Source organism: Durotheca rogersii (genome assembly GCF_024521655.1).
Source record: "Durotheca rogersii strain YMJ 92031201 chromosome Unknown GGS23scaffold_4, whole genome shotgun sequence".
Classification (NCBI taxonomy): domain Eukaryota; kingdom Fungi; phylum Ascomycota; class Sordariomycetes; order Xylariales; family Xylariaceae; genus Durotheca; species Durotheca rogersii.
In genome coordinates, this window is record NW_026251235.1 from 2,038,554 (window position 1) to 2,065,788 (window position 27,235).

General features: G+C 57.0%; 7 protein-coding genes across 7 annotated transcripts; 4 read left to right on the plus strand and 3 right to left on the minus strand.

Annotated features, from left to right (window-relative positions):
* Positions 1 to 977: 977 nt before the first annotated feature.
* On the plus strand, positions 978 to 3,990 carry GGS23DRAFT_374101 (uncharacterized protein). The gene has a single exon (XM_051513376.1). It carries the CDS (start codon positions 1,302 to 1,304, stop codon positions 3,723 to 3,725), a length of 2,424 nt encoding a protein of 807 aa, XP_051374911.1. The 5' UTR covers positions 978 to 1,301; the 3' UTR covers positions 3,726 to 3,990.
* A 541-nt stretch (positions 3,991 to 4,531) lies between these two features.
* GGS23DRAFT_374097 (uncharacterized protein) lies at positions 4,532 to 6,122 on the minus strand. The gene is made up of 2 exons (XM_051513375.1): positions 5,391 to 6,122; positions 4,532 to 5,305 (listed from the first exon to the last, which is right to left on the minus strand). Exons 1-2 carry the CDS (start codon positions 5,752 to 5,754, stop codon positions 4,797 to 4,799), a joined length of 873 nt encoding a protein of 290 aa, XP_051374912.1. The 5' UTR covers positions 5,755 to 6,122; the 3' UTR covers positions 4,532 to 4,796.
* A 1,422-nt stretch (positions 6,123 to 7,544) lies between these two features.
* On the plus strand, positions 7,545 to 13,073 carry GGS23DRAFT_594344 (uncharacterized protein; the record flags this gene model as incomplete). Its single annotated transcript, XM_051518149.1, has 5 exons — positions 7,545 to 7,588; positions 7,690 to 7,756; positions 7,819 to 7,931; positions 7,986 to 10,060; positions 10,669 to 13,073. The coding sequence occupies 5 exons, from the start codon at positions 7,545 to 7,547 to the stop codon at positions 13,071 to 13,073; spliced, it is 4,704 nt and encodes a 1,567-aa protein (XP_051374913.1).
* A 2,961-nt stretch (positions 13,074 to 16,034) lies between these two features.
* Positions 16,035 to 16,757, plus strand: GGS23DRAFT_603560 (putative vivid protein; the record flags this gene model as incomplete). Its single annotated transcript, XM_051519488.1, has 3 exons — positions 16,035 to 16,073; positions 16,166 to 16,294; positions 16,347 to 16,757. 3 exons carry the CDS (start codon positions 16,035 to 16,037, stop codon positions 16,755 to 16,757), a joined length of 579 nt encoding a protein of 192 aa, XP_051374914.1.
* Positions 16,758 to 17,711: 954 nt separating this feature from the next.
* Positions 17,712 to 18,699, minus strand: GGS23DRAFT_617288 (uncharacterized protein; the record flags this gene model as incomplete). The annotated part of the gene is made up of 1 exon (XM_051520853.1): positions 17,712 to 18,699. The coding sequence occupies one exon, from the start codon at positions 18,697 to 18,699 to the stop codon at positions 17,992 to 17,994; it is 708 nt and encodes a 235-aa protein (XP_051374915.1). The 3' UTR covers positions 17,712 to 17,991.
* Positions 18,700 to 20,421: 1,722 nt separating this feature from the next.
* GGS23DRAFT_594347 (uncharacterized protein) lies at positions 20,422 to 21,906 on the minus strand (the record flags this gene model as incomplete). The annotated part of the gene is made up of 2 exons (XM_051518150.1): positions 20,422 to 20,922; positions 20,998 to 21,906. The coding sequence occupies 2 exons, from the start codon at positions 21,904 to 21,906 to the stop codon at positions 20,422 to 20,424; spliced, it is 1,410 nt and encodes a 469-aa protein (XP_051374916.1).
* A 2,757-nt stretch (positions 21,907 to 24,663) lies between these two features.
* GGS23DRAFT_374433 (uncharacterized protein) lies at positions 24,664 to 27,229 on the plus strand. The gene is made up of 3 exons (XM_051513377.1): positions 24,664 to 24,978; positions 25,048 to 25,477; positions 25,550 to 27,229. The coding sequence occupies exons 1-3, from the start codon at positions 24,916 to 24,918 to the stop codon at positions 26,911 to 26,913; spliced, it is 1,857 nt and encodes a 618-aa protein (XP_051374917.1). The 5' UTR covers positions 24,664 to 24,915; the 3' UTR covers positions 26,914 to 27,229.
* The last annotated feature ends 6 nt before the right edge of the window (positions 27,230 to 27,235 follow it).

Consider the following 27,235-nt stretch of genomic DNA (forward strand, 5'->3'; position numbering starts at 1 on the left):
TGGGTATACCGTCACGCCCCTTTCGAAGTCATGTGCGACTACCTACTGCTAGGAAGGAGAAAGAAAGAAAGAAGAAAAAGAGAGAGCCGCGCAATAGCACTCTGTCGGTCAATATCTAGGTATAGCGATGTCCTCTTTCTTCGGTGCTTACATTGAGGGTTGGTCTTTCGGCTCCGTTACCTTTCGTCTGGCTCCCTGCTCGTCCGCGGCACGTCGCGATGGGGGCGCGGCCTCTCTAATAGCCGTCGAGCTCCCGGCAGGTAGCTTGCGAGGTATGGGCCTCGGTTTAGCCGCGGCCCCATCCTACTTCGGCCCTGGTCTCACGGTGGATTTCCCGATTCCACTTGGGAACTAACGGGGGGTTTGACAGGGGGGCACAGTGTGGGGTTCGCGCCCCGACGGCCACAAAGCTGTTGGGAACCAGCTGAGTAACGTAACCTCGGCTTGATTCATTTAAGAGCCTTGGAGCGTTGTTGGGCCCCTACAGAGTTGGGGTCCTGTAGGGAGGAATTTGGCTGTTGAGATACTAACCGGAGGAGAAGAACTAACAGAGTCGTGATGCCGTGAAATTGTATCTGTGGGAAACGCCCGCACATGGGGGATGGGGGTGACTCGACAAGTCAAGGCGTTATGCGTATGCGCTGTCGTGTGACCTGTGTAAGTATACCCAGGTATGGCTTACGTGCATGCCCGCCTTACGAGACCCAATCGATGGCTCGGAATGCTGCATGTCATCTCCTGGTTGACGCAATTGACGGGATACACAGATATGTATATATAGGTACGTAGGTACACATATTAGACACCCAAGACGGGGAATCAACTGTAGGTTAGGCGTAGGGACATACCCCTTGTATTAGCCCACTTGTCAGTGAATAAGAGGTACCCAACATAAGCATGCCACGTACCTAGGTACCTACCTATATATGGGACGACTAGCCGATGTTCTGGTAATTTCATATGGAGATATGCATTTGACGCGCTAGTCGCTAATTAAAGTGCCACCACCTGCCTGACCCTGCGACCGCGTCTCAACCCATCGCGTTGCCATTCCATAAACTCCCCCTCTCGTCTCTCGACACCGTCATCCACAAAAGTCGGTCTGCTGGAAGAATCGATATTACCTCCTACCTCCCCTCCGCCGAGAAAGGGAGCGGCTGATTCGAAGCCCATTCTATAAAGTCTGTCTGAGGGTTCTTTTATCAGGCATCGACTCCTTTCGTCGGAAACCCGTGTACGTCGTATTGTATACCTTTAGTCAGAGGTCTCAACAAGTAGGGCTTTCCCAAGCTGCTATAACCATGCCACCCGGGGTGCGATCATATAGGTCGACGGCCGCTCCTCCTCAGCAACAACTGTTCCCGCCCCGCCGACGACATGTGAAGACATATGGGCGCACCAGGGCCGCCCACCCAAACCCAAGACAGAGTACCCTGACCCAGATGGATTTTATGTCATCACCCATGCCAGAGGAGCCTCTTGCGGAGACGGAGGACGAAGAGGAAAAGGAAACCGACATTGAAGAGCCTGCGGAGGATACAAAACCCAAGAGGAAGGGTCGGGCCCTCCGACGAAAGACTACAGGCGATGAATTAGTCACAGGCGAGAAACCGAGAGACACCAAGAGGCGGAAAACACTGGGGGATGCCCCAAGCCCTATCCCATCTAGTAATTTCCACACGCAGACCTTGACACAGTTCCTCTCCGCAAAAGAGGAGGAGGATGACACCGCCTGGCAAGTCGAGGACTCCGAAGTTGATGATGATCTGGATTTCGTCATGGAGACCCCGAGGAAGCCAGAGACCCAGGCGCCTTCCAAGACTGATGAGTCCAAACCGGAAAAGAAAGCGGGAGCTCAGTCTTCGACCCCATCCCCAATCCCATCCGTGACTCCGACCAACCGTCGGACGAAGGCTGTGATTCCGTCTTCTCACACGCCAACAACACCAATGTTGATGCGTTACAGCCCAGCACCGCACGATTCGCCTCTAACGGCGAAGTCAACCAACGTCGCAGCACTTTCTCCAATTATAAAGAGAGTGCAGAAGACCCCAGGAGACCGAGTCATTCCGGATTCGTACAGCACCGCTCATAGCTCCCTGGCCACGCCCACCCCTAAATCTGTTGCCAAGGCCACTTCCGGGAGGAGGATACGCTTCCAGCTACCCGAAGATAAAGAAAACATCACGCCAGGGCGCACGAAGCCTAAGTCTCCGAAGCCACTGAGAAAGACCCCGGGACGGCCGCCCCTACGTGAGGTTCCCGACTCAGACGACGATCTGGGCGTGGCTGAAGACGATGACGATGAGGAAACCGCGGGGGATGATGCAAACGTGCCAACAAAGTCAGGGGAAGGCCATGGCATACTATCGACAGACGAGCCCGAGGAACCAGAAACTTACTACGGTGTTATCGGCGACGAAACGCAAGCCCAGCTACTTTCTTCAAACGGCCAGCTCGGCCTCGACTTTGGTGGTGTTGGCGAGATTTCAGAGTCGAGCCGGTCACGATCGGTTACCCCCACGCCCAAGCCAAAGGAAACACCCAGAACTGCCCGGTCTAGTAGTATAACTGCATATCCTTCGGCTGCCGTAGTAGAACAACCGCCCTTGTCTTCTCCACAGAAAGCACTACCATCCGAGAAGAACACGGAGAGGCCAGAGACTCAATTTTACACGCAGGGGCCCGAGAGCCAGCGGCTCCCCTTGAGCGCTATCAATGCTCTCGGCCCGCAGACGCCAAACTCCGATATTCTGGTATCCCTCCACCCCGAGCCCTTGGCGAAGATCCTTGACCGTACAAAAGACCACGAGTTCAGGTCCTGGAAGATACCGCCTAGCGTGTGTCGCGTTTGGATCTATTCGACTAGACCATTCTCGGAGTTAAAGTATATGTGCGTCCTCGGCCCCCCCAAAACACCTGGCGAAATCCAGGGCGAGAAGGGGATCGGGAACGCAGAGTTCAACGGAGGGAAGACGGTGATGAAATACGCGTACGAGATACTCCAGGTGTATGAGCTGAACAACCCGGTCTCCCTGGATGAAATGAAGAGGAAGGGCTGGGTAGCCGCGGCTCCGCAGAAATATACCTGGGTTCCTCCTGCGGTCGTCGGGGAACTCACAGCGAACTTGAAGTGTGCTTTGTTCGGCGCAGAAGGAGAAGAGGCGCACGAAGCAGACGCTACGGTGGTGCCGAGCAGTCTGGGCACTACTGTCTCGCAAGAACTCGAAGCCCAGCTTCAGGGCGACCTAGATTACTCGACTCAACATCCGTCGGCGGAGGAGGATGCGGACGAGGTGGTTCCTTCGAGCCAGTCACCCCTCAAGTCGACTCCCAAGAGAACCCGGTCTAGAGGTGGCGGCCACCCCTTTACGAGACCTGCAAGACCTAGTTCGAGCCGACGCCCCGGACCTGCTTCCCAGGCAGCTCCCGCTCCCCCGAGCCAAAGACGTGACAGTTTCGTAAGACCCTCGCAGGCCACCACGGTCAGCAGCCCGGCGGTGTCCCCAGAGATGTCACTTCCTCGAGAGACGGCTCTGTCCCGCGAGCCGTCGGCCAGCGTCCTACACAGCAGCAGCCCGGCACCCTACCGGAGCACGCGCCACTCCTTGAGGTCTTCTCAGTTCCTCACCCGGAGCCAGATGCTGCCGGACAGCCTGGTCAATGACGAGATTCAGGAGCCGCCGCCCATAATATGGGATTCGGCAGATGAGCAGTCTGACTAATGGGCGGCATCATCGGCTATCCTGCGGTTTTCATAAGGCGGTTGTTGTACGTTAGTGGGAGATGGTGTACGGTCAATGGCTTGGGCGCAGCAGAAGGGCCACCAGTGTTGTTGCGGGTCTGGGCGGTACTCTCGATCGGCTATATCATGTGGCTAAGGTCGCTAGGGGCGCATGCATCATGAGAAAGAGGTGGGCGGTTATGAAGTGTATAATAGCGCGCTTGTCTCCAACCTTTGCCGTTCCTAGCTTGTTGCTCAGTCGTTCTAAAGCTCCAATTCGCCCGTTCTAGCGAGCATATCGTAGAATTCGGTATGTGTCACTCGACTTCCACCATCAACCACCCCTATAATCCTTAAGCCTACCCGGCAACGCGATTTGCGCATTCTTCTACCGAGATCGTGATGTCTTCGCCTCAACTTCCTCATCTGTGGTCAACACCTGGACTGTTGGTGTTGTTGGCGGCAGCATTGCAGCTAGCAGTTGCTATCGATGATACCATGGCGAACAAATAACCTATTCTGACGGCCTGTCATTTGGGCTGGCTCGATCGCCCGAGCCCCGTACGTCGCTCTCCCTGTGTTCCGAGACTCGTATCTTTTATTCTCTGCCGGTCTCTCGTGGTGTTGGGGCATTCGCTCTCCCGGACCTCGATTCTGGCAGTCGTGAAGGTAAGGACCATACCGGAACAGCAACGTGTGCTAGGAGAACAACGGGAAGACGTTCGAGCGTCGATACATAACCGAAGGCCCACCATAGCTAGCAGACCTACCTTGCCTTAGTTGAATTGCCCAACGATATCAAAGCTACGTGGGCCGTTCACACGGCCAAATACGAGTAGGCCTATTACCTAGGTACTTACATCACTACTCTGCGTGGGAAGCTATAGAGAAAACTCATCTCCCTAGCGAGGATAGTAGATGACAAGCTTGAGCCTCACTCCGATATATAACGTATTGCAGGTCAGCGTCACCAGGAGAGGATCATACGTGTGAAGATCAACAACGACAAATACGGCGCGAGACCACCGGCTTCGATTGTGTCGTGGCTATGTACAAATGCCGAAACTGACGGCTATTTTTTAGGCGCTTCTTCCGTTTTCTCGGGTTTCGGGGTTGGCAGCTTGAAGGTGTCCGGCTTGCGATCAGCGCCCGGCCCGACCGGCTCCCAGGCCGTCGAGCCCCCTTCGAAGTTGCGGAAGGCCTGAGTCAATTCCAGCGGCTCCGTAACGATGCGCTTCTTCTCCTCGTCCCAGCGGATCTCGGTGTATCCGGTCAGGGGGAAGTCCTTGCGCAGGGGGTGGCCCTCGAAGCCGTAGTCGGTCATGATCCGGCGCAGGTCGGGGTGGCCGAGGAAGAAGATGCCGAACATGTCGTAGACCTCCCGCTCGTACCAGTTGGCGCCGTCGAACAACGGCGTGATGCTGGGCACCGGCGACGCCTCGTCGGCGTACGTCTTGACTCGGATCCGCGCGTTGTGCCTCACGCTCAGCAGGTTGTAGACGATCTCGAACCGCTGATCTCGGGTGGGGAAGTCTACGGCGGTGATGTCACTGACTTGGGTGAACTCGGCGGCGGTGTTGTCTGGCTTGCGGGTCAGCGAAATAGGACCCTGCCGGGGCGGCCGGAGCAGGCGGGGTAGGGCAGGGGGAGGGCACGGGCTTCGTACACTTGAGGAAAGAGAAGACGGGCAAGACGCCGGACGGCGAGACGTATATGACCAGCTCGTCCTTCCAGACGGAGAACTGCTGGATGTACTTGGGCAGGCAGCCCATGAGCCAGGACCCATAACGGTGGAGATCGTCGGCTTTCGAGGCGTATTGGTCGGCAGGGTTGACGATGGGGGCCTTGAGCTCTCTCGGGTGGTCTCGCGGCGCTTGCCTCATGTTGGAGGCGTCTTTCGGCAACGCGACGTGCCGGCGAGCCGTAGAGGCGATACAGCGTGCGACCTGGTCGTTCCGACCCGCCAGTGGAGCGTTCCTCGGTCGCAGGGCGGAAGCGAGGGCTCTGCCCCGGGAGAGCTTGGTCGCCATGGCCGGGGGGACGATGGCGGATGGGCCAGTTAATTGCGGATGGATTGCGCGTTGGAGGGGATGAGGGACGAATTGACGATATACCCCGACGAGTGTTCAATTAGGTAAGTGACATTTCCAGACTAGAGCTGGCCTCGCAGTGAAGAAGTGTACACTCTGGGGGCGGTTTCGACCAATCAGGCCAGGGATTTTGCATCTTGGGCTTTCTAGATGGGTTGGCATCGGCTTGTCGGGGTCCGGGCGTTGACGGATCCGGATCAATGTTAGCGCTTATTCCGACTTCACCGATATTACCTACTTATAACCGTTCGAGCAGCCGCATTAGGTAGGTGCATACCTCGGCCCCTTCTCTTGAGACATACCTTTCCTCATAGATTGGACAGAGGATCAGTCAAGTGGCGAAGTACTTGTCTACCTCTACCTTCTGTAGGTACCCTTACCTCTTAGGTGCCTACCTCTCCTATGTACCTGAGGTACATGCTTCTTAATGTCCATTGTAGACCGGTTTAGGTACCTACAGGTACTGCACGTACCTTATGTACCCTAGGAGGTACCTTAAGCGGGAGGTGCCTACCTAAGCTAACCTTCCTACCTACCTCCTAGGTACCTCTCTCCTAAAGCGCCACTCATCCTCGTACTCTCTCTTCGGGAGCAACCGCGGAAGGAAATACATTAGCTAATGTGTCTACTTGCCTCCAAAAATACCTCCTCCTAAACCGGACCTAGGCTGCCAAGAGTGTCTCATCAAGATGCTCGACGTTTACGTGTTGTATGCATCTACATGTATGCGTGACGTAGGTAGGCACCATGGTAGCACATGACCCCGGCCCTTCACCTCCAAACTTCCCCTGTCAATGGGGCTGTTGCTTAATGTCTGAGGCGGGCGGTCCACACACCGAAAGTACCTACCTACCCCGACGTTTCGCGAAAGGCCACCCATCCAAATTCCGTCGCACGACGTACGCGTAAGTACACATCATTGGAGGGTTATCTGCCAGTTGAGTTAGTAGGTAAGCGGAAGGCGTTACTCCATGCCCATTGGGCAGAGCGACTTATCAGCGTCCAGACCGCGCAGGATGGCGGCCCCACCTCTGGCCAAGCCTCCTAATTATTATTGGCGGATCCGTCTATTGATGCCCCACCTGCCTGCGCATCCGCCACACGAAACGCTTACCTAATGGCTCTTCTTCCACTATGGAATAGAACCTATACCAGGGCTTTCCGAAGATTGTACCAGCCACTGTGCGGCAAAAAATGAAAAGGAAAGACGCTAAGCCTGTTTAGGCCGGGCGGGAGCTGCTCACATCCCCCAGTCTTTATTCTCTATTGACTGGTTATTTCGTCCATTCTCACCTTCTGTCTAAACTCGATATTCTTTTTTTTTTTTTTTTTTTCTCACGCCGACTTGCCAGCTATCGCCGGTTCTCTTCGTTCTTCTTGCCCCTGCGCCCCTGACAGCACGCGACGACACCACGCAGATCTGCCTCCCTTTCTTCCTACGTAGTAATCCTCTTCGGCGGACGCGTTTCTAGGCCTCTCTCCCGCCTCGTATGCCTGGTAGTCACTTTGTATCCTACACCACCGCCCGACATTGACTTTAGCCCCTGCCTCACACACCGGCTCGACGCGCCTTTTGTGCCCACACCCACGCCTTGCCTCGCTGCCTGTCTCTGATATAAACCCTCAAGCCAGAGATTGGGAGACTCTATATCCTGGCACCGGGGCTCGCTACGTTTTGCTTCTCCATCTCGACCGACGCAGGCCCTAAAACCGTATCGACGGGGATCAAAATGGCCCCTCAAGATACGTTCATTGATGAAGAAGATGACACTTGGTACGCCTATCCCCTCCCCAAACCCCTCAAACGGCGCTGGATACACCCTCTGCCTTCCCGACGCGTATGTGGCCACAAGATGACTAATATCTCGCCTCTAGCCCCCTCTGCATAGAAGAATTCGATCTTTCGGATCGGAACTTTCGTCCATGTCCTTGCGGATATCAGGTAGGCACCTTGCTAGGACCCGCACCGCATGCTTGGGCGAGCCGCTGACCGACTGGACCCAGATTTGTCAGTTCTGCTACAACAATCTCAAGAACAACCTGAACGGACTATGTCCCGCATGCCGACGGCCTTACGACGAAAAAGACATCAAGTGGAAGGTGGTCACACACGAGGAGTATGTACAAGTTGCTTAACACAGAGCGCGAGGTGGAAAGCTAATTGCCTTCAGGGAGGCTGAATTCAGAGCCAACATCCAGAAGAATCAGAAGAAGCGGGCGTCGGAACAGCGCCAGAAGGAAGCCCAGAGGCGCGAGGCCGAGAAAGAGAATCGCAAGAATCTCCAGGGTGTCCGCGTCGTACAGAAGAACCTCGTCTATGTGACGGGTCTGACGCCTACCGTACGCGAAGACGAACTCCTCAAGACGCTTCGCAAGCCCGAATTCTTCGGCCAGTACGGCAACATCCAAAAGATTTCGATTAGTAATCGCAAGTCTGCCGATGGCCAGCCCCAATCCCTTGGTATCTACGTAACATTCGAAAAGAAAGAAGACGCAGATCGGTGCATACTCGCCGTACACGGCTCGCAAAACGGCGATCGCGTTCTCAAGGCGCAGCTTGGAACGACCAAGTACTGTTCAGCGTGGCTCAGGCACGAGCAATGCGGAAATCGCCAGTGCATGTTCTTGCATGAGCTGGGTGACGAGGAGGACAGCTACTCGCGGCAGGATCTCTCGTCGTTGAACAGCGTCCACACGCAGCGCCCGCTTTCTAATGCGGCCTCGTCCTCGCGCTCTGCGTCGCGCCAACAGAGTCACCCGATCGGCGGTTCGCAGCCCATGGTTCGCACCTCTAGCAAAGAAGGATCGGACGCCGGTGATGGGCCGGCCTTACCAGCCTCGGCCAATTGGGCGCGCACAACCCAGCAGCGAAGCAGAAGGGGTAGTCACGCTACGAGCGGTGCTGCCTCGAGCCCCGCTATATCGACCTCACTGCCCGTTGCTGCTGCATCTGCGCAAGACTCCACTGAAGCTGCAGCAGCTGTAGAGGCGCCTAGCTCGCTGAGTCGAAAGGCTCCCGATAAGCAGCCTGCGACAGACACGCCGGCCAAATCCGGTCCCGTCAATACGAAAGCAGCGACCGAAATAAAGCCAGATATGCTTGATTTCAGCATCGTTATGAAGATCCTCGCCGCCTGCCCTGAAAGCGTGTTTCTACCGCGCAGCCTTGACGACGATTCGTACCCGCCTCTCTTCGACGTCAATGGTGGAGCGCGGAGACGTGCCTTGAGGGATGAGGAGGAGAACCGTCTGGGCGACCACGAGGAGCCAGTAGAGAACCTCGAGCCGTCTGAAGGCGAGCCTGAAAGTGGTAGTCTTGCTCTCGGGGGGGAGCCTGAGGATAGAGATCAGGGTCGCGAAAGCGGCCGCTACGATCAGAGACGAAATCTGCCACAGCCCCCAATTCAACGAACCAATGCAAACGAGCTGTTCGGACCTAGTTTGTCCGGGTACGGTCAGACTTCTTCGGCGGTCGGCTCTATTGGCGGTCGTACTATAACGCCGCAACAGCAGCTCTTTGTACGACCACAGGGCAGTTTCGCTGACCAGATGCCGCCGGGAATCTCTCAGCCGTCTTCCTTGTTCCAGGGCCAGGGGCACACTCGCCAGCAGTCGAGGTTCAGCTTCGCGAATGAGAGCAGCTCCAGCTCGATCAACGTCAAGTCAACTGGCGACCCTCGATACATGGCGCAGCAGTCGTCTATGATGCCGTCAGCGTACCGTTCGCAGCCAGGAACTCAGTTGTATCCTTCGTCGATGCCGGGGCCTCCCCCCGGACTCAAGTCGGCTGGCACCACGCCTGTGAATGGCGGGATGTTTGGTCAAAGTCATTCCTTCGGAGGATCGGCGTTTGGCGCAGCATCCAAGGACACTTCGAGTGAGCTCCTGCAATCCATCATTCGTGGAAGGGGTGCGGGTGGCAACCAGGCCCACGATGCGGCGAAGCGTGAGTACTTTTCTTCTTTTCATAACCAATATCCACCCTCCACATCCTCCACCCCAGCTCCTGCTCCGGCTCCGGGCCTCCTGGCATCGCTCTATGGTACCCAGCCTGGAGCTTTCCAAGATTTCGGACCAAAGCAGAAGAAGAAGGGGAAGAAGCACAGACACGCTAACACTTCCTCCTCTGGGGGGAGTGGCTTAGTAGATCTTGCGGACCCGAGTATCCTGCAGGCGAGAATACCGCACCAGCAACAGGGGAACAGCACCGGAGTCGGACAGGGGCTGTATGGTGGTCAAACCCAAGGTGGGTACAACCCCAACATGGTTTACGGGAGCAGCGGATACGGCAGATGGTAGCCGTTCCGCGGTGCTCATAGGGGATTGGCGGCACATTTGACTTTGCTTGGCTTCGGCGAGGGTATGTCCTAGGGCGTCCGGGTTTTCGGAAATGGTCAGGGAGAGATAATCGGACTTTCCAGCACATTGTTTGAGCGAGCATTGCAGAGGCATGGCCCAGGGCGGGTCTAGGTTGCATTTGGCGTCCACTTGCTCTTGGAAACGACGAGGCTTCCCGGCCGAGGCTTTGCCTTTCAGAAGATACACACTTCATTTCTGGCACTATTCATTTATTTGTTCCCGCGCGTTGTTCGGTCAAAAAAAAGGGTCACGTCAGGCAAGCCATCGTCGTCTTCCACATTCTTCATGTACGTTAACACGCAGGCCGAGCCTCCAGACCAGACCCGAGAGGCTGTCTAAATATAGCATTTCTTCCTCGTACCCGTTGCTATTTTCATGTATAAACTGTGGAAGACGACGATGGACGCTTGTGACGTGACGCCGGCCTTCCCGTCCCTTTCACATTGTAGCTCACCACGCGGTCTGATCTCAGTAGCTAACGTATCCACCCTCTAGATGATGATTTCATACCCTTCGACGAAGTCTCCTCCTCTGTCGACGCGCTAGTCGCGGATACCGACGGGCCGGAGGAGCCTCAGATTCCGTACATACCGGATGACGGACGGGCGTCGGTGCCGTCGGTGCCGTCTGGGCTGGGCCTAGGCCCCCCGCAGCCCCCGGTGCAAGCTGCGGAGAGAAGCTCAACGCCTGTGCCCACCAGCCAGGCGGGTCAGAATACGGCGTCCTCGAGATCGCCGGCCATCCCGCGGCCCGTAACCCCACTCGTCTCCAGGATCGGCATGAAACCGACTGTCCCAGGTAGGAAAGAGAGCGCTTTGGCTGGCGGAAGCGAAGCGAAGAAGAACATTAAGGAACTGGCTGCGAGGAGTGGCCTGTCTCAAGACATCGCTTCTCAGGCGTCCAAGTTAGCGAAAGGGAAGAGCGTTTTACACGAAGAAGATTTCCCGGCACTCGACTCTGTTAAAGCGAATTCACCTCCCAAGGTAACTCCCGCATTGCCGTCAAAACCGCTTCCACCTGTGAAGGCACCTCAGGGCAGGAAGGGTGCCAGCGAAGCAGTAGCTAAACCTCCTTTGGAAAAGGCCGTCGTCAGTCCCAGTAGATCCGAAAAAAGGCCGGTTCCGGGCACTCTTGACATCGCGGCAGCCACCAAGGCTACCGCGCAAGCCCGCGTCAATGGAGTCACCAGCGAACCCGATAGGTCGGTCGGTCAAGCTCATGCTAGTGCCGGCCAGGCTCAGAAAACCCAAGGGTCCTCCAATCTGCCCACACCCACGCACACTACGGCATCCATGTCGTCCCCCGTCACGAGGGCGGCTCCTAAGACACTCCGCCTCGTCCACACTCCGAAGACGGAAATGCCGCCTATTCACATTCCCCCTGCGGCTGCCGCTTCCATCCGAGCCGGTAGCATAGCCAGCTCCGCCAATCGACCCACGACACCCACTAGCGAGGCCATCTCCGACACCGCGTCCATTGTAAGTGCGTCCGTCTCGGTGTCCCGAACAAGTTCCCCTCCTCCCTCGAAGGGCGGCTCAGCATCGGTGCGTCCAACGACGAAGAGCCAGCAACGCAAACAACGGAAGGAAGCTTCGAAGGAGGCCGCTGCACAGATCGCCGAATCCAAGCCGGTAGAACAAGAGGTGGAGATTGCCCCTATCCTCGGAAGGAAGAAGAAACAGAAGAAGGAGAAGAAGACGACCACTGTGAGTCGCCCCGACACACCAAGCATCCCGGAACCGCACGTCGATGCCTCGGTGTCCCAGAAGAACACCGTCACGACCCCTACAGATTTGGGCGAGAAGTCTATCAAAGGCACCAAGGGCTCGGCACTGGCGGGGGAGTCGTCTAAGGCCGGAGATCAAAAGGGCAGGCCGGCCAGGACCCCCCCAAAGAGCCCGGCGACGATCGATACATCCATAAAGTTGAATGAGTCGACGAAAACTACGGTCCTCACTCCTGACTACGTCAGTCACGGTGCAGAACCCAAACCGGAGCAGCCTGTGGACGAGGACATCGGCGAGATCCCTAACCTCCGCGACGTGTTTCGGGCCGTCATCGAGAGCAACGGCTTCCCCGATGCTGAAGGGATCAGCTTCTTCAAGACGGTCCAAGGCTACCGCTCAGATTCGGTTGGAAATATGCCGGCGGCCCTGCCACCGACGCTGAAGGCAATCGTCACGAAAGACGACGAAGACAAACTCAATGCATTCCAGCCCGTTAGGAAAGTCGTCAACGAGCACACGGTGCTCCTCACTCCGAACGGCGATTGCTTGCTCAACCTGACGCAGGACGAAGCGGACCTGTTCCTCGAGCTGCAAGACCGCCTCAGGGCCGACAGCATTCGCCCCACCGCTTTCTCGGCGCCACGGTACGCGCCCGCGGCAGGCTTTAGCCTCGTGAAAAACCGCGCTGTACCCAACGGCACACCGTCGTACTTCCCGTCAGGACCAGACAACTATCCGAGCGATCCCGTCGGGAAGATGCACCGTGAAGAAGCCATCAGTTGCATCAACCAGCACGTCCTCCCGTCCCTCAACCTCAACAACTACAAGGCGACGGGGCTCAATTCCAATTCGGGGAAGAATGTGAACCTACAGCAGTTGGCGCCATGGATGTACTCTTCTGGTGAGACCTCGGAGGACCAGAGAAAGATGTTCCCCGGCAGAACCAGCGATGAGTTCAGCCACAGTTCGGCGGGAAGCAGCACGGCTGACGGCGTGTACGCCGGCTATGACAACGCCAGCGGTGGCCCGTCCCCGTCGATCGGCAGCACGCCTCTGATGAGCGTGGAAGACGCAGAGAGCGCGTGGACCCAAGCCAAGAAGCAGCACGAGGTGCTGGACAAGAAATTCCGACAGCTACAAGCTAAGAACCGACGCCTGGTCGGTCTCCATTGACTACCCGATTCCCTGTACAGATCCCCGGCCGGGTACGGCCTTGTTATCGTTTTATGTGTTATTACCAGCATTGTATCAGCAGTTTTTCTCGGCATTTCCAAATCCGTCCTCGACGCGTTACGGAGAGCGGTTTTCGCGTGCATTAGCATACGCATTCCCGATTGAAGCCAGCTAGGGCCGATTCGGAAGCTATGGATGGGGACGGGGGGGTATGCGCCCCCGTGCCGGGAGGAGCGGATGGCAAGTAGGGGAAGTTGGCGTTGGCGTGTCGGCCAACTTCGTGTCTTGATACTGTACGAATTATTGTGCGTATACCCAGGCTAGCATCTCAATATTGGGCCCTAAGCGTCATCGGCTGGGGACAGGCGTCGGCGGATGGCTCGGCGTCATAGGCATTCGCGATCGCGCCAGGGCAAATTCAGGCGCAAACAAGTTCGCATTGATCACTCAGTTGAGTTAGATCGCAGGAACGGGTTAGCTTACGCGGGCTATGGCCTGAGCGTGTAGTTTTACATCGACTCCCTTTACCAGAAAGACGTCTGGTCTCGCTACGGAGACTATTTTTATGTGTGTGTGTGTGTGTGTGTGCTCGTTATATACGCTTCACTGGCGTAGCGGATGGAGGCTTGCCAGCACCGGTAAGAGACGGCAGACGCGACGCCCTCCACACTAATACTCGATGGTTTTTCTCTAGCTGGACGGCCCAATGTCCCGGGACCGGAGATAAGGTCCTGCCTGCCCCTGGGCTGTTTTTGAGTCAGTCAGTTACGTAGGTGGGGAGAAGAAAAGCCACTGTTCCGGAAACTCTGCTCGGCGGACTCAGGAATGCGACGGGATCGGCGATGCTTTCAGAGATTTCCGATCCGTCCCCCTGATGGGCATTTACAGGATGGCGGTGAATACGCAGTGAGACATGCGGGTAGATGTCTCGCAACCCATATATATGAACGTTGCCGGGCGCGTGAGGGATAATGCCGAATTGGCTTGTTTCTCAGCCTTTTTTCTTTTCTTTTCTTTTCTTTTCTTTTCATTCCATCCTCGTTCTTCAAACCTTGGCCCTCGTCGTCCCGGTTTCGGGTTAAATCTGCTGCATCGTAGGTAGGGAGGCAGGGAGAAGGCCAGGGGTGGCGGACGGGAAAACGGCAATGGGTAGTCCCCCATAGGTGCATATATCTATCATAACGTAGGTCGGTAAGTAGGTACACGTAGTGGGTATATGTAGCTAACGGATGGGAGGCGCCAGGGATGGGTTGGCCAGGGATGCTTGCGATCGAGAGAAGGACCGTTGACCTTCGGTAAGCTGCCGCTGACGTTACTGAACGAATTGGTCCGAGGAAGGTCACACATGACGGATATACGTAGAAAGAGTTCGGCATTGCCTGCCTCCTTTATAGCATGGAATTCCCACGGACAGGTACCATTTGCTTATGTACTTAGGTACCTTCTTTGAGGTTGAGGTTGAGGTTGAGGTAGCATCTGTATAGGAGGGAAGCCATACCTATACTACCTAGGTAGGTACGCGTAGCACCTACCTGTGAGTATAGTATGTACCTAGGCAGATAGGCAGGTAAGAGGTACCTCGTAGATTTATGGGTCCACTCCTAAAAATGCCGAGCCGATGGTGGCGGACGGGGAGAGATTCGCCCCCAGATCTCGCACCGATCGGGGCACGAGGACCCGCCCCCTGGGCATCAATCAAGTACATAGGTATCTACGTGTAGGTCTCAACCCTCAGCCGCCTCCTACGTACCTCCTAGTCAGTATCATCACCTAACCCTGGGTGCCTCGTTACCGGCCTCACCCAGTACCTCACCAAGTGTCTCGCCGCAATCGTCTATTCCGAAGCCCGTCTGTCTGTCCAGCAACCAACCCATCGTGGTGTCTAGCCAAGCTAGTCTCACGCCTATCCCTGTCCTAATGCTAAAAAAAAAAAAAAGGCAGTTCGACGGGGGAAAAGGCGTCAGCCTCTCGATATCTGGGAAATTCCTATTCGGATGATTCCCCTATGGTAGTCTCCGATGGACGTCCACCCCCCACCCCCCCCCATTGTTCGTCGTGTTACCGGCCGTGTTGGATGCCCCGCCGTCTATACCCTCGAGTCTGCACCCGCTGGCGCGGTGGCGGACGACTGTCTAAGGCGTCGATGTACGAGACCCCGAGACTGGCCAGCCGCGCGACCCTGGACACCGGACAATTGTGAAGGATCTAATTTGATAAAAGTCAGACGGACTGGGTCAACAGGCTGGCCTGCCCCATAGGTACGTGTAAGTCGCCGATTATTCCTATTTGTTTGTTCTCGGCCAGTCGTTAAGCCTGTTCCGGGAAACAGGTCGATAGGGCTGGTGTAGCTCAAACCGGCTGCCGAGACTGATACTAAGGGGCGGTGTTCGATCACGGCGATGGCATCGAACCGCGGCGATCATCCAACAGAATCCCGTCTTGGCCTCTCGCTTCTCGGCGCTCTCTACACTATTGGACCAAAACATGCTAGCTGGTTTTTTTCTTCCCCCCGTGCAGCCTGACACCCACATCGGGTCCAATATACGAGGCGGCATGCATCGCCAATTCGGTAGGCCGCTCTTTGGTGCCGGCAGATCGCGATGCTCCAGGACTTCCTTGCTTTGATCTCGATAGCCAGCCGGGGAGGCACAAGTCGGACAGCGTACGGCCTCGGCATGCGATTCGGCGCGAATCCCTACGAGTCTCCGCTCCTCTTTCACCATCAACTAGTGCAATTCGGCCTCGTTGGAAATCCAAAGCAGACCTACCAAGCATCGTAGTAACCGGGGAAGGTGTAATATACATAGTCGAGGCGGCCCCTGGACTTCCAAGTATGTGTGCGGAAATCTCAGGTACAAGCTCGCCCGCCCGCCCAACCTCTGCATCCCAGGCCTTTCCCCCTTTCCTGTTCCACGCTCGATGCCAGGTGGCTCGCAAAACTCTCGCCAGCGCTCTCGAACAATGGCTACCATGAATCCGTGGGAAGAAAGTTCGCTACAAGTAAGCCCGCCTAGACCGAGAGGATCCGAACACCCCTTTTATATACCATCGTGGATCGAGAGGCGGAGTGCTAACGAGCCCCCGTTATGAAGTATCGCTACGAAGATGACACCGGCGCGGTTACCACCAACGTCGCCATACACGTCAACGATACGGTACACGATAGCATTATCTACCCGGGGCTGTACGCCCCAAGCGGCGTCGATATTCTAGGCATCCTTGTAGGTACATACACATGCTAAACTCGTGTGTACATCCTAACGTGACCGAAAGGCCCGCGTGATGATGAGGCCGTGCCCGACCGTCGAGCTTGGTCCTATCGACGCATCGTGCGCCCTCATCTTGTGCGATCTACAGCAGCCAGACTACCCCATAGTATACGTGTCGGATGCCTTCGTCGTGTTGACCGGTTTCTCCCCGTCCGAGGTCATCGGACGAAACTGTCGATTCCTACAGGCTCCGGGCGGCAAGGTCCGCAAATCCTCCGCCCGCAAGCACGTCGACAAGGACGTACTCAAGAGGATGAGCCGGGCAGTGGCCTCCAATACCGAGCTGGCCGTTCAAGTCACCAACTTTAAGAAGAATGGTGACAGGTTCGTCAACATCTTGACGATGATTCCCGTCTGCTGGAATAGCTCGGTGCCGAGGTACTCTGTCGGCTTCCAGGCTGAGAAGACCTGGTAGAGCACACGTGCTGCGTCTGCCCTATCAGGCTTTTTCCAACTGTGATTGGGGGTGGACGGCGTCAGGATGTGGGAGACGAAATGCGCCGGGTTATCCCTCTCTCCGTGATACCCCTATGCCAGCCTACTACGCTATTAGGCGCCTTATACTCGGTTTCTATTCGTCATCGGGGTTTTTATGTATGTTTTCTTCGTCGTAGTAGCTGACCGATACCCCGTTTCCTCGTTACGTACACATATACTATGTCCATCGGAATATACCTAGGCAAAGGCTTCATGCCACACAGGAGAACTTGTTTCATAGGCTGAGAGGGAAGAAAAGGTAGCCAGCACGAGTACTCGGTAGCAAATAGATCGGGCCCGTCAACGGCGAGGAGCCGGTTAATATGGGGGTGTGGGAATGGCCTGACTACACCTCTCTACTCTACCCTGGAATCCATAAAGAGAAAAAACATGTACGTGTGCCCGAAGAACGCCTGTGGTGTAATTTTTTTTTGTACGAACCATCGTCCCTCCATGCAGGATAAAACGAGGAGAGACGGAGAGAGAGAAGAAGAAGAAGAAAAGAGGAGAGCAGGTTTCCCTGCCGTCTGTCGTGAAGTCGTGAACATTGTGGGTTGTTATTATTACGGTATAATAGTATATCCCCGTTCCCTCGGGGCCTTTCTCCCCTAGGCTGAGAGTCGTGCTCGCTCCTCTGACACCGACGTTCCGAGCGTGTCCATCTACGCCGCCCTGTCTGGCTAATGATACCACTTATCGACGCTTTTGCCGATCGACCATTGCGCGGGACCGCCGGCGTGTCCTCCCCACCCGCAGACGACCTCTCGTCGTTATTTCTGTAAGCAACGCAGAGCAGCCCGAGACCCGCCCTCGGGGTTCGGTTCGCGCTATATGTATATGTGGTGTGACGGTTCGGCAAATTAGAAGGTTTCGCTGTGTCCGGGACCATCCTGGCCCCGCCCTTCCCCTTCCTCTCTCATGCCGGGCCCCGGAGCACGCAAAACCCTGCCGGCAAGTGCTGCCGGAAAAACGCCCGGCCTAGAGAAACGACACTTGGACGAGAAACTCGTAGGCGCTCCATGCCCCGAGCTAGCGGTTTAAAAAAAAACCGAGGCGGTAGATAGGTCGGAGCCTGCGCGTCATCCCAGCCGGCACGGTCAGACGACGCAAGGAAGCAAGAGAAGACGGCCGCGGCCGAGCTCGCCCGCAGCGGCGGCGCGCATCCCGCGTCGCTACCGCGGCTCGATCCCGAGGCCGTCCTCGAGCGCGCCCAGCGAGCCGAGCCTGTCGTCGAGCCAGCGCGCGAGCTCCTCGGCCTGGCGGCGCGTGGCGACGGCGGCGGAGGCGGCGACGCTCGCCGAGGTCGCGACGCTGGCCGTGGTCGCGGCGCCGGCGCTGGCCACGCTCTCCACCTCGGAGGGGGAGCCCAGCGGCGGGCTAATCGGGTGGTGGTGGTGGTGGTGGTGGTGGTGGGGGTCGCTCGCGGGCGGCTGGGGCACGGGCCGGGCTAGCTGGTGCTGGGGCTGGGGCTGCGGAGGCAGGGTGGCAGTGCTGGCGCCCAGGTCGGCGGCAGCGGACGGGCCGACGCAGACGAACAGCAGCCGGCACCGCAGGCGCCGGACGACGACGACGCCGCCGGCCAGCTGCACGACGACGGCGGAGGGCGCGGGCGGCGACGAGGGCTCCGCGGGCGGCGGCGGCAGCGCCTCGGCCACGGCGGTGCTGGCCTCGGCCGTCGCGTACAGCGCCCATATAGAGGCGGCGACGGTGCACTGGGTGCGCAGGGCGGCGACCGGGTGCGGCGACGCGTGGGCGAGGAGCTTGCCCGACGGCGTGGTGAGCGCCGCGGTGTGGATGTGGGCGCCGAGGTTCGAGCGCAGGAAGGCGGTCAGGCGCTTGGTCAGGAGCAGCGAGGGCGTGGGCACGGAGGTGGTCGGCATGGTCGGGTTCGACGCGGGTCAGGGGGTCGGGGGAAGGGGGTCGGGGGAAAAAGGGGGGGGGGGGAGGGGTTTCGGGGACGCGACGGCCGTCCCCCGAGACGATGTCGGTTCGAAGGATGGTAGGTAGGTAGATCGTATTTGCCGTGGCAGGACGGGCTCGTCCAGGCGGGTTGGGAACCAACTATAAAGTAAGTCTGCAGTCGGTAAAACCCAAAAATAAAGTTGGTGCGGTAAATAGGTGGATAGACAGAGAGACAGACAAAGGGAGGCTGTCACTTCACCATGGCGGAGGCGGCGCCGGGCTGTGGAGGTGTCGAGCAAGTCGGAGAAAGCTGCCGATGTGACGTCTCTGAAGGTTGGTCTCGACCTACGCAAATGTCAAAAGGGGGGTGGCTAGGTAGGTAGGTAGGTAGGCACGGAAGCGCGCGCGATGACATGCATTGGTCGCAGCGCAAGCGCGTACTCTTTATTCAGCTACCGGGCGGATTACGTTATCTGCCCGCGCGTAGATACGCAGGTATGCGGGGCGATTGCACGCATGCGTCCCCGATAGCTGCATATCGCAGGTGGTGCCCAACCTCAGTAAGATGGACCCAGCCGGCCCCAAACCCATGGCGCCTCCACATGGGAGGAGGGAAGTTTAGGTGCCTAACCCAAGATATTAGGTAGGTATATGAGGTGCCTAGGCACGCAAGTGAACCTGGGGGTTTGCTCATCTAGGTGCCTTAGTTAGGTAGCCGATAGAAATATAGGTAGATGCCTCCTATAATCCATATACTTATAGGTACCTGCCAACCCACCTAACTCCATGTATTTACCTCTTTTCAAGACTCGTGGGCCGAAGTACAGGTATCTAGGTAGATATGTACCTAGGTGTACCTACACATACTATACGTAAGGTATTTACTATACCTACCTCTACCTATCGAAACGAGTCCGTAACCTGGCCACGTAACCCCCCCCCTTCCACGACGACCTGCAAAAGCACGTGCAGGCTTGGGGGCATACGACGCCGAAACTTGTTCTAGAGAGGTTTCATGACAAGAGGTGAGGCAGCTTCACATGTAACAACCACGGTCTTCTCCTCTCATCGGCGCGTCCGGTTTCGTGCAAACAGCAGGCATAATTGCCTGCCTTCCTGCTATCGCGGCCCTGGCTACAATCACGCCAACTCGAGCGTTGAAACGGGAACCAGAGTTACCCAACAACGTAAACATGCCCATAACGAATGCTGGGTGGAATGCAAAAGCGGTCGGGTTTCATCGGCGCGCGGGCGTCGAACGTGTCGAGCGACGTCACCGAGCTGCGTGGCCAGCCTAGGTGGGATACGGGTGCCCATTATCATCATGTATGCATACCCGATGGCTTGTGTTGTGGGGAGACATTGCCTTTTGCCACCGATGGGGGGTCCCGCCCGAAACTTATAACCAGTTGAAGAAGGACGATAGGCATCACACTGATTCGACCTCTGCGGAAACTTCAGAGAGTGCTATGTGGTCTAAGTAGGTAGGTAGGTATAGCATGCATGTATTTAGTTAGGTAGGAACGCAGAGACCTCGAGGTGAGACCCCAACTAGTACAAAATGGCGTCTCGGACTTCGCAGCAAATGCAGAGTCCGCACTAGATTACAGCGTGACACACGATGGCGAGCGGGCGCTACAGTCGTCCGCTCAGCTCGTTGCCCCTCGATTCCGTCTACCCTACGCGTCGCGTACCTAGCGCTAGGACGCGGGGGCCGGCGACTGCTCTCCGAACGGCCCGAACGCGTCTACGTAGTTGTCCCCGAACAGCTTGTCCTGGCGCCTCGGGATGCGGCGGGCGGCCTCGGTGGCGACCTCGCCCCACTGGAGCCGGAGGACGTCCTCGCGGGCCTGGTCGGCGACCGCGTCCCAGACGAAGACCATGCCGCGGGCCTCGGGGCGGTCCGACCGCCGCCACTCGAGGAAGCCGGCCCAGGCCTCGGCGCACAGCCGCGACGTCATGTACTCGCGGTCCGGCGTGCGGAAGTCGCCGTCCGGCAGCCGCTCGTCCGGGTTCAGCGTCATCAGCTTCACCACCAGGTTCTTCAGCAGGTCCGAGTAGTCGGCGCGCTCGAGGTTCTCCCGCACCGTCCGCGTCGGGATCGACTCCAGGTGCCGGTTCGTCGCCGGCCGTATCATCATCGCCTGCATGATCTCCCCGAACGCCCGCCACTCGCTGACGACCGTGTACGGTTGGTCCGCCTGGGGACGGGGTCAGCGCGCGCGCTACACACAGAATCAAAGGTCGAGGGGGTGGGGGCTCGTCGGGAACTTCACCTGCTGCGGGTACGTGTAGCTGTATTTGTAGTCCGACCGGATGAGGTCCTCGATAGTCTGGAAATTCTTCCCCCGGGCGGGAGCCAGGGGTTTGCTAAGGATGATTTCTGGGCGGACCTCCCCCTTTTTCCCGTGGTTGTGGTTGGAGATGGACAGGCTGCCGTAGTTGCCCAGCCTGCAGGTTCCGTACCACTCGTTGCGCTTCGGATGGCTGAAGAAGATGTTGTTGGGGTGGATGTCGCGGTGCAGCATGGTCAGCCAGTCCGGGTCCTTCGGGTGCATATCCCATCCCTTGCCATCTTCGGTGCGCCTGAAGCTTCGGCTGCCGTCGTGCAGCCACGCCAGCGCCTTGAGGATCGATATCAACACGTGCCAGCACAAGGACTCGGGCAAGAATACGACCTTGTCCACGGGCGCGACCTCCAGGGCGTCGTCGTCGTCCGGGTCGTCCGGGTCGTCTCGCCAGTCGATCCCGTCGCCTCCCAGATCGGGTTCCTTTTTGGCGTCTTCGTCTTCCGGGTAAAATCTGCGAGGTCCGCGGGACGGGCTTTGGAGCACGAAGAGGTTGCCCAGGTTTCCGGCGTCGCAATAGTCCCAGACGGTGTACTGGCGTTCCCTGAACCGGCCCCCGAAAGGAGTCTTATCGATCCGTAGCCAGTCTATCAACGAGACTAGGTTCTCGTGGTTGAGGATGTCGCCGAGCTGGAGCGTCAGCGCGGCGTTCGGTTCCTTATTCAATAGCTGCTGCAGGGCCGTCTCGGCTCCCTGGGTATAGAGCATGTCGGTAACGTCATGGGCAAGGTATTCTGTTCTGTCCCTCCTGGAACAGATTTTCCAGACGCCGGGCTTGAGCTCTGTGAGGAACTCATACGTCTCGGCTTCCCGGTAGTTCCCTGCTACGTTATCCATGGCGCCGCCTCTGATTCGTAAGTGGTTGAAGGGAGGGAGAGGGACGATGCAAGGAGAAGGCGTCGTCGGTTGGACCATCAAGGCATCTCTACGATATCAGGGACCCTAATGATATTCTCGGGGCAGGTCCCGTTGGAATGCTGGCGCCCTCTAACGCCTTTGTCGCCATAGCTACAAAGAAGGCGGGTAGCATTCCAAAGACGGATTCCTTTCGCGACGGCGAAGTTCCGCGCGCGTCTATTGTCTCTGTTTGAAATCGATGCCGGCCGCCCTGGACTTGTCTGCCTACGGGAGAAGGGGGCGGGAATCTTCGTCGAGTTGCTGAGTATTCGGTCCACATACCTAGGCAGGTACTCTCCTTTTCCGACAATGACTTCTTAGACGTTTCGAGTATGGTTAAGCCCTATGCTGGTATGAAGAACTTTCTCTTCATAATAGCATTGATCCCCTCATGTGATAGAAACTGATAGCTATGTAGGTAGGTACACTGTTTTGTCTATGAGTCGTTGGTAGTGGCGCTTACTGGCCTGTGCCTGGCGGATGTGTGTAGTTACCAAGTTTAAGACGAGGGCGCCGGTGTGTTACGCCCTCTCTCGGTCTTGGGTTAGTCTGTGGGCTTCGGGGCTCGAGGGAGGATCTACCTTAGGTACCTACATAGTTATCTGATTACTACAGTCGGGACGCACAGTAATAAAGGCCGGGATGTAGAGGTAGACATATGAGTGAGGCATATACCTACATAGCGGGCGCCACCTTTCCTCAATCAAATCCATCGACCGAACGGGTGGCATTGGCCTCGGTTCCCTCAGGGGTACGGAGCTGTCGCAATCGCAGGTGAGGTGCTTGGTAGGGATTCTTAGCGAGAGCCAAGCTGCGACCCGGAAGCGCTCTCTCTGATGAGGAAGAATCGGAAGTCGATCCTGGCTCGCAGAAGGGGGTCGGATTCGACCAAACGCTCGACAACGCGCGTTGTTTGGCGTCCGACGATTGAGAACTCGACGTTTCAATGTTTCCACGTCCGCTCCAGCCTTCTGGGTTCCTGGCTCTCTGCTGCTGGGCGGGTATATTGATCCACGATGCAGGAACCGTCCGGGCGCAAGGCGGGTATGTCGGCGCAAACTACCTAACCTCACCTCATACTCAGTACACACACGCATGCCTATGTACCTGCGTACCTACTTCTAGTATGGATATGTGCGTATCTACCGCACCTACGTGCCTGTCCGCCATCCGTGACGGCTACAACCTCTACCGTAGAATAGCTCAATTCCGGACGCCCAAGCTCGTCTGGATGCTCCGCAAGCTCTATAGTAGGTACGTTAGTTAGCTCGAACTACGTAGCTCCTACAGGAAGCGGGAAGGATGGTTGGAAGCGCGAGGCCATCACTTTACGAACAACTGCTTGCTGTCTTCGGTAATGTCACCACCTCGTTATCGCCGTGCACGCTCTGGCCGCCATGTAGCAGAGGTAGGGAGGGTACTTTGGCGTGAGGTACCTGACCAAGTGGCTTCTAGCCGAAATCCGCGCGGCTGCAGGTGGATTCTGGCGTGCGTGAGTACGTGCCAGCCAGGTACAGATGCACGCAGATGGCAGCGTATGTACATGTCGCAGTCGACCCCCCCCCCCCCGCGGACCCAACTCTCAAACCGCTAAGGCATCGCCAGGGGGCTCGGCGCTAGCTGGATACAGCGAATTACCGTGGGCGGTACCTTGCAGGGCCGGGGTAGAGGGCGGATTGATCGGCCAATGCCCAACCACGCCCGCATGCCATGTTGTATCTAATGTTACGCGCCGCGTGCTGTAATCTCAAACCCCTCCATCCTCCTCTACGGAGAACCCCCCTCCGCCCCCCAAGTCGAAGGCCTCTCTCCCTCTCTCTCATCCCCTCGCTTCCACTCGTTTTTCCGTGTCTCCCTCTCTCGCCCCCCCTTCCTGTGCAATCCCGATGTAGCTGGTCGGTCGCAGGGGTAGATCGATGGCTTCTTCATCATTTCCGCTTGCTCGTTTCGTTGCCATATGACCGACTGTGTCGCCTTATCTTCAGTTGTCTACGTTGCTGTGTTGAACTCGTAGCAGTTTCCTTTAACCACCTCCGACAAACACGGGACCGCCTCTAGTCATTCGCTTCATCACGATACCCACACAGTCTGCACTCGTTCTCGTCTGTTCCCTTGCGAATTCCACCTTTTGACAACCCAGTCAGCGCACCCTCCTCCTGCTGCCCCCTACCCTAAGGGCAGATCAAACAGAGCCGAACCACATCAACCCACATTAGTCCCGTATGTCTCCGTCCCACGCATCTTGAGACGCCGCCCGGGTCCGTCTCGTAGGCTTTTCGAGTTCCAGTGTCCAACTGCTCGAGCCTTACCCTTTGAGCAACCGTGCGGGAAAAGCTTGTTGCCCTGATCGGAATCTCGACGGTCACCAAAGCAAGCCAGTCTTTACCAGCGTGGCTTCTACGAGCCCGCAATCGCCGCCGCCTCTTTGCCTTCTCTTCCTTCATTCACCAGCTTGGCTGGCATGTCTTCCGGATACCAGGCCGAGACCCTGTCATTAGTGACGGGTATCACTGTCTAGTATCTCCTGGTTGAGGTCGACGTCCGTCTCTCCTCTGCGAGCCTTGTCCTCTAGGGAACCCTTCTTTTCTCTAGGTCTTATTTTCACTTCTTCTTCCTCTTCCTCTTCCTTTTCCTTCCCCCCCTTCTTTCGCGCCTTTGCGCCCATCTGCTCTTCGATTTGAGAGCGCGGTCGACAACTTCGCTGGCGAGGGGCGACGGCTGCGCAAGACGGCAGGACCGGTCTAACAAGTGACGACAAGAAATAGGACTTCAGCTACATTCTTTTCCATCCTTGATCACGCTTCTTTCCTTCTGGTTTTCAATCCTTCCCTTCTAACTATAACCCTCGATTGGCGATATTTGATACCCCTTGTTGGTTATGCCCCTTGGTTCTGGCTTCCTTCTCACGTAGACGACTCTCGCGACGATAGCGATTCCCATCCAACGAAGATGGGTTGCCGCGGTAGTCGGAAGCAGGTCGAAATTCGACCTGAGCAAAAGTGGGATGCCATTGTATGTTCTCTCCGCGCAGGATACGCATCCGGGCCGAACCCAATTCGCCATGCTGACCCTGCTTCCTAGAGCCTCAGAGATTTCAAGTCAACGTCATGCTTCACCCCATTCGCCTTCGCCTATCTGTACTTCTCCCTTATCATATCTCTGGCCGTTTACGGCGTCGATACCTTCACGGCTATTAATCTGCTCGCCTTCAACACTTGGTCGTCCGCCATCGATCCCACCCAGCTTATCCCGTTCGACGTTTCGAAATGGATCTTCTCCGCATGCATCATCGCCACGTTCGTTAACCTTGCGTTCGAACATCTCCGTGCTATGAGGGTTATGAAGCGAGGAAGCGTCGCCGAATGCTACCTTGACCCTTTGGCAGTGCGTCTGGAAAGTGTTCGTATGGGGTCTGGGCAGGGGTGGAGGCGCTTCCTCGTTTTCGCCGAGTTGACGAAATCTAAGAAGGGGGCCGAGTATGTGGCTCTTTTTACGTACTTCAGCTTTCAATGTGAGTAATGATCCCGGAGAAGCGAAAAGCAAAGCAACAACCCCCCGTGACGATCGCTGACTTGCTCTTAAGCATGGATCCGTGTTATCTTCTGTTCTGGCCCACGCCAGGCCATCAACGCCCTAACCATATACGCCGTCTACACTTCGGATCTAATCCCCACGGATGTCTCCTCAGTAGAAAGTACTCTCGGAACCCTCTACAGCAAGCTGCAGCAGCTCGCTACTGAGAACACTCAGCAGGTGGTGATTTTGTCTGGCATGTTGTTCACCCTGGTCGTCTGGGTCGTGTCCTTCTTGTTCTTGCTCACCGCGGCCTTCTTCTACGTTTTCTTCCTCTGGCATTATATTCCTCGGCAAGATGGGGGCCTCCACGGCTACTGCGAGCGCAAGGTCAACAAGAGACTGACGGAAATTGTGACGGTCAAGGTGAACAAGGCACTGGAAAAGGAGGAACGAGATCGATTCAAGGCGGAGTATAGGGCCGCGAAGAAAGCTGGCGAAAAGGCGCCGGTGGGACGACAAGCAACTATACCAACTCTGATGGATGACAGCAGCCAGGATGATAAACTCCCGGGAATGCCCACGCTTAGCCGGAACGACACAATGGCTACCTTGCCGCCATACAGCTCGCGACCCGGGTCTACGCGCAGCATCGAACTCGATTCCTGGGACCCGAAACTGCCGACACGGCCCGCCAACGTCTCATCTCGTGCCCCCCTGGTAGATGAGGCCGCCCCGATGGGCTTCGGGGGAATCGCGTCTCCTGCGCCGACTCTACCCTCATTTGACCTTGCTGATTTGCAGCCGCCAACTCGGCCAGGAACGCGAAGCTCAAAGGGAAGCCTGAGCTCAGTTGGTGAGCTTGGTCGTTTGCAAACGAGCGGAAATGGATTCGACGGCGGATATACGGCAAGCCCATCTACCTATTCGCCGGACGCCCTGCCACCCATGCCGCAACCCGCCCGCTCCCCGCCCTCGATGGATGGCTATGGTCGACCCATGCCTCGTTCCGTCAATCAACTTGGTGGACGGCCTAGTAATGGTGGGCCAATCGACGGACGTTCCAGTCCAGCACCTTCCATGTACTCCAACCGGGGGCCTCCCACGAACGGACGCTCTAGCCCGGCACCCTCTATGTACTCAAACCGGGGACCTCCGGCGAGTGGACGCTCTGGTCCGGGACCGTCCATGTTCCCGAACCGCGGTCCCGTCTATAACGTTCACCCTTATCCGCCTCAGCGTAGCGCCACGAATCCTATGTCCCCAGCCCAGAGACTGCCGCCGCAGCGGAATATGACAGCTCCAATGCCGCCCCGGCAGCCGGATGGATACTACCCGCAGCGGCCCGGGACTACTACGGGCCAGAGGAACACGGGGCCAAGATACGACTACGACGGTGACTTAGAAGCGCAACGCGACTTTCAAAGATACTAGTATTTATACAAGGTGAAGGATTGACCACATGAAGGTGGGATGTGCGGATACCCTAATATTGTCACGCGTATGCGGACAAACCCACAATGTCTCTCGTTATAGCTGAGCCGGCACGAGACGTTTGGGAGGACATGTCTTAGAAAGTCGTCCTATTTCGTTTAAGAGGACGCCAACGAGAAGGCGCTCGTATTGTAAATACATCAGGGGTTGCGATGAATTTAATGAAGTCTCGTTGTACTGCACGGTTCATCTCGAAGATTGTAGCAACTATACGGGGCTGACTGTTCCCTATTGTGGGCCTCTGATCGCGGGTATTCCTCGG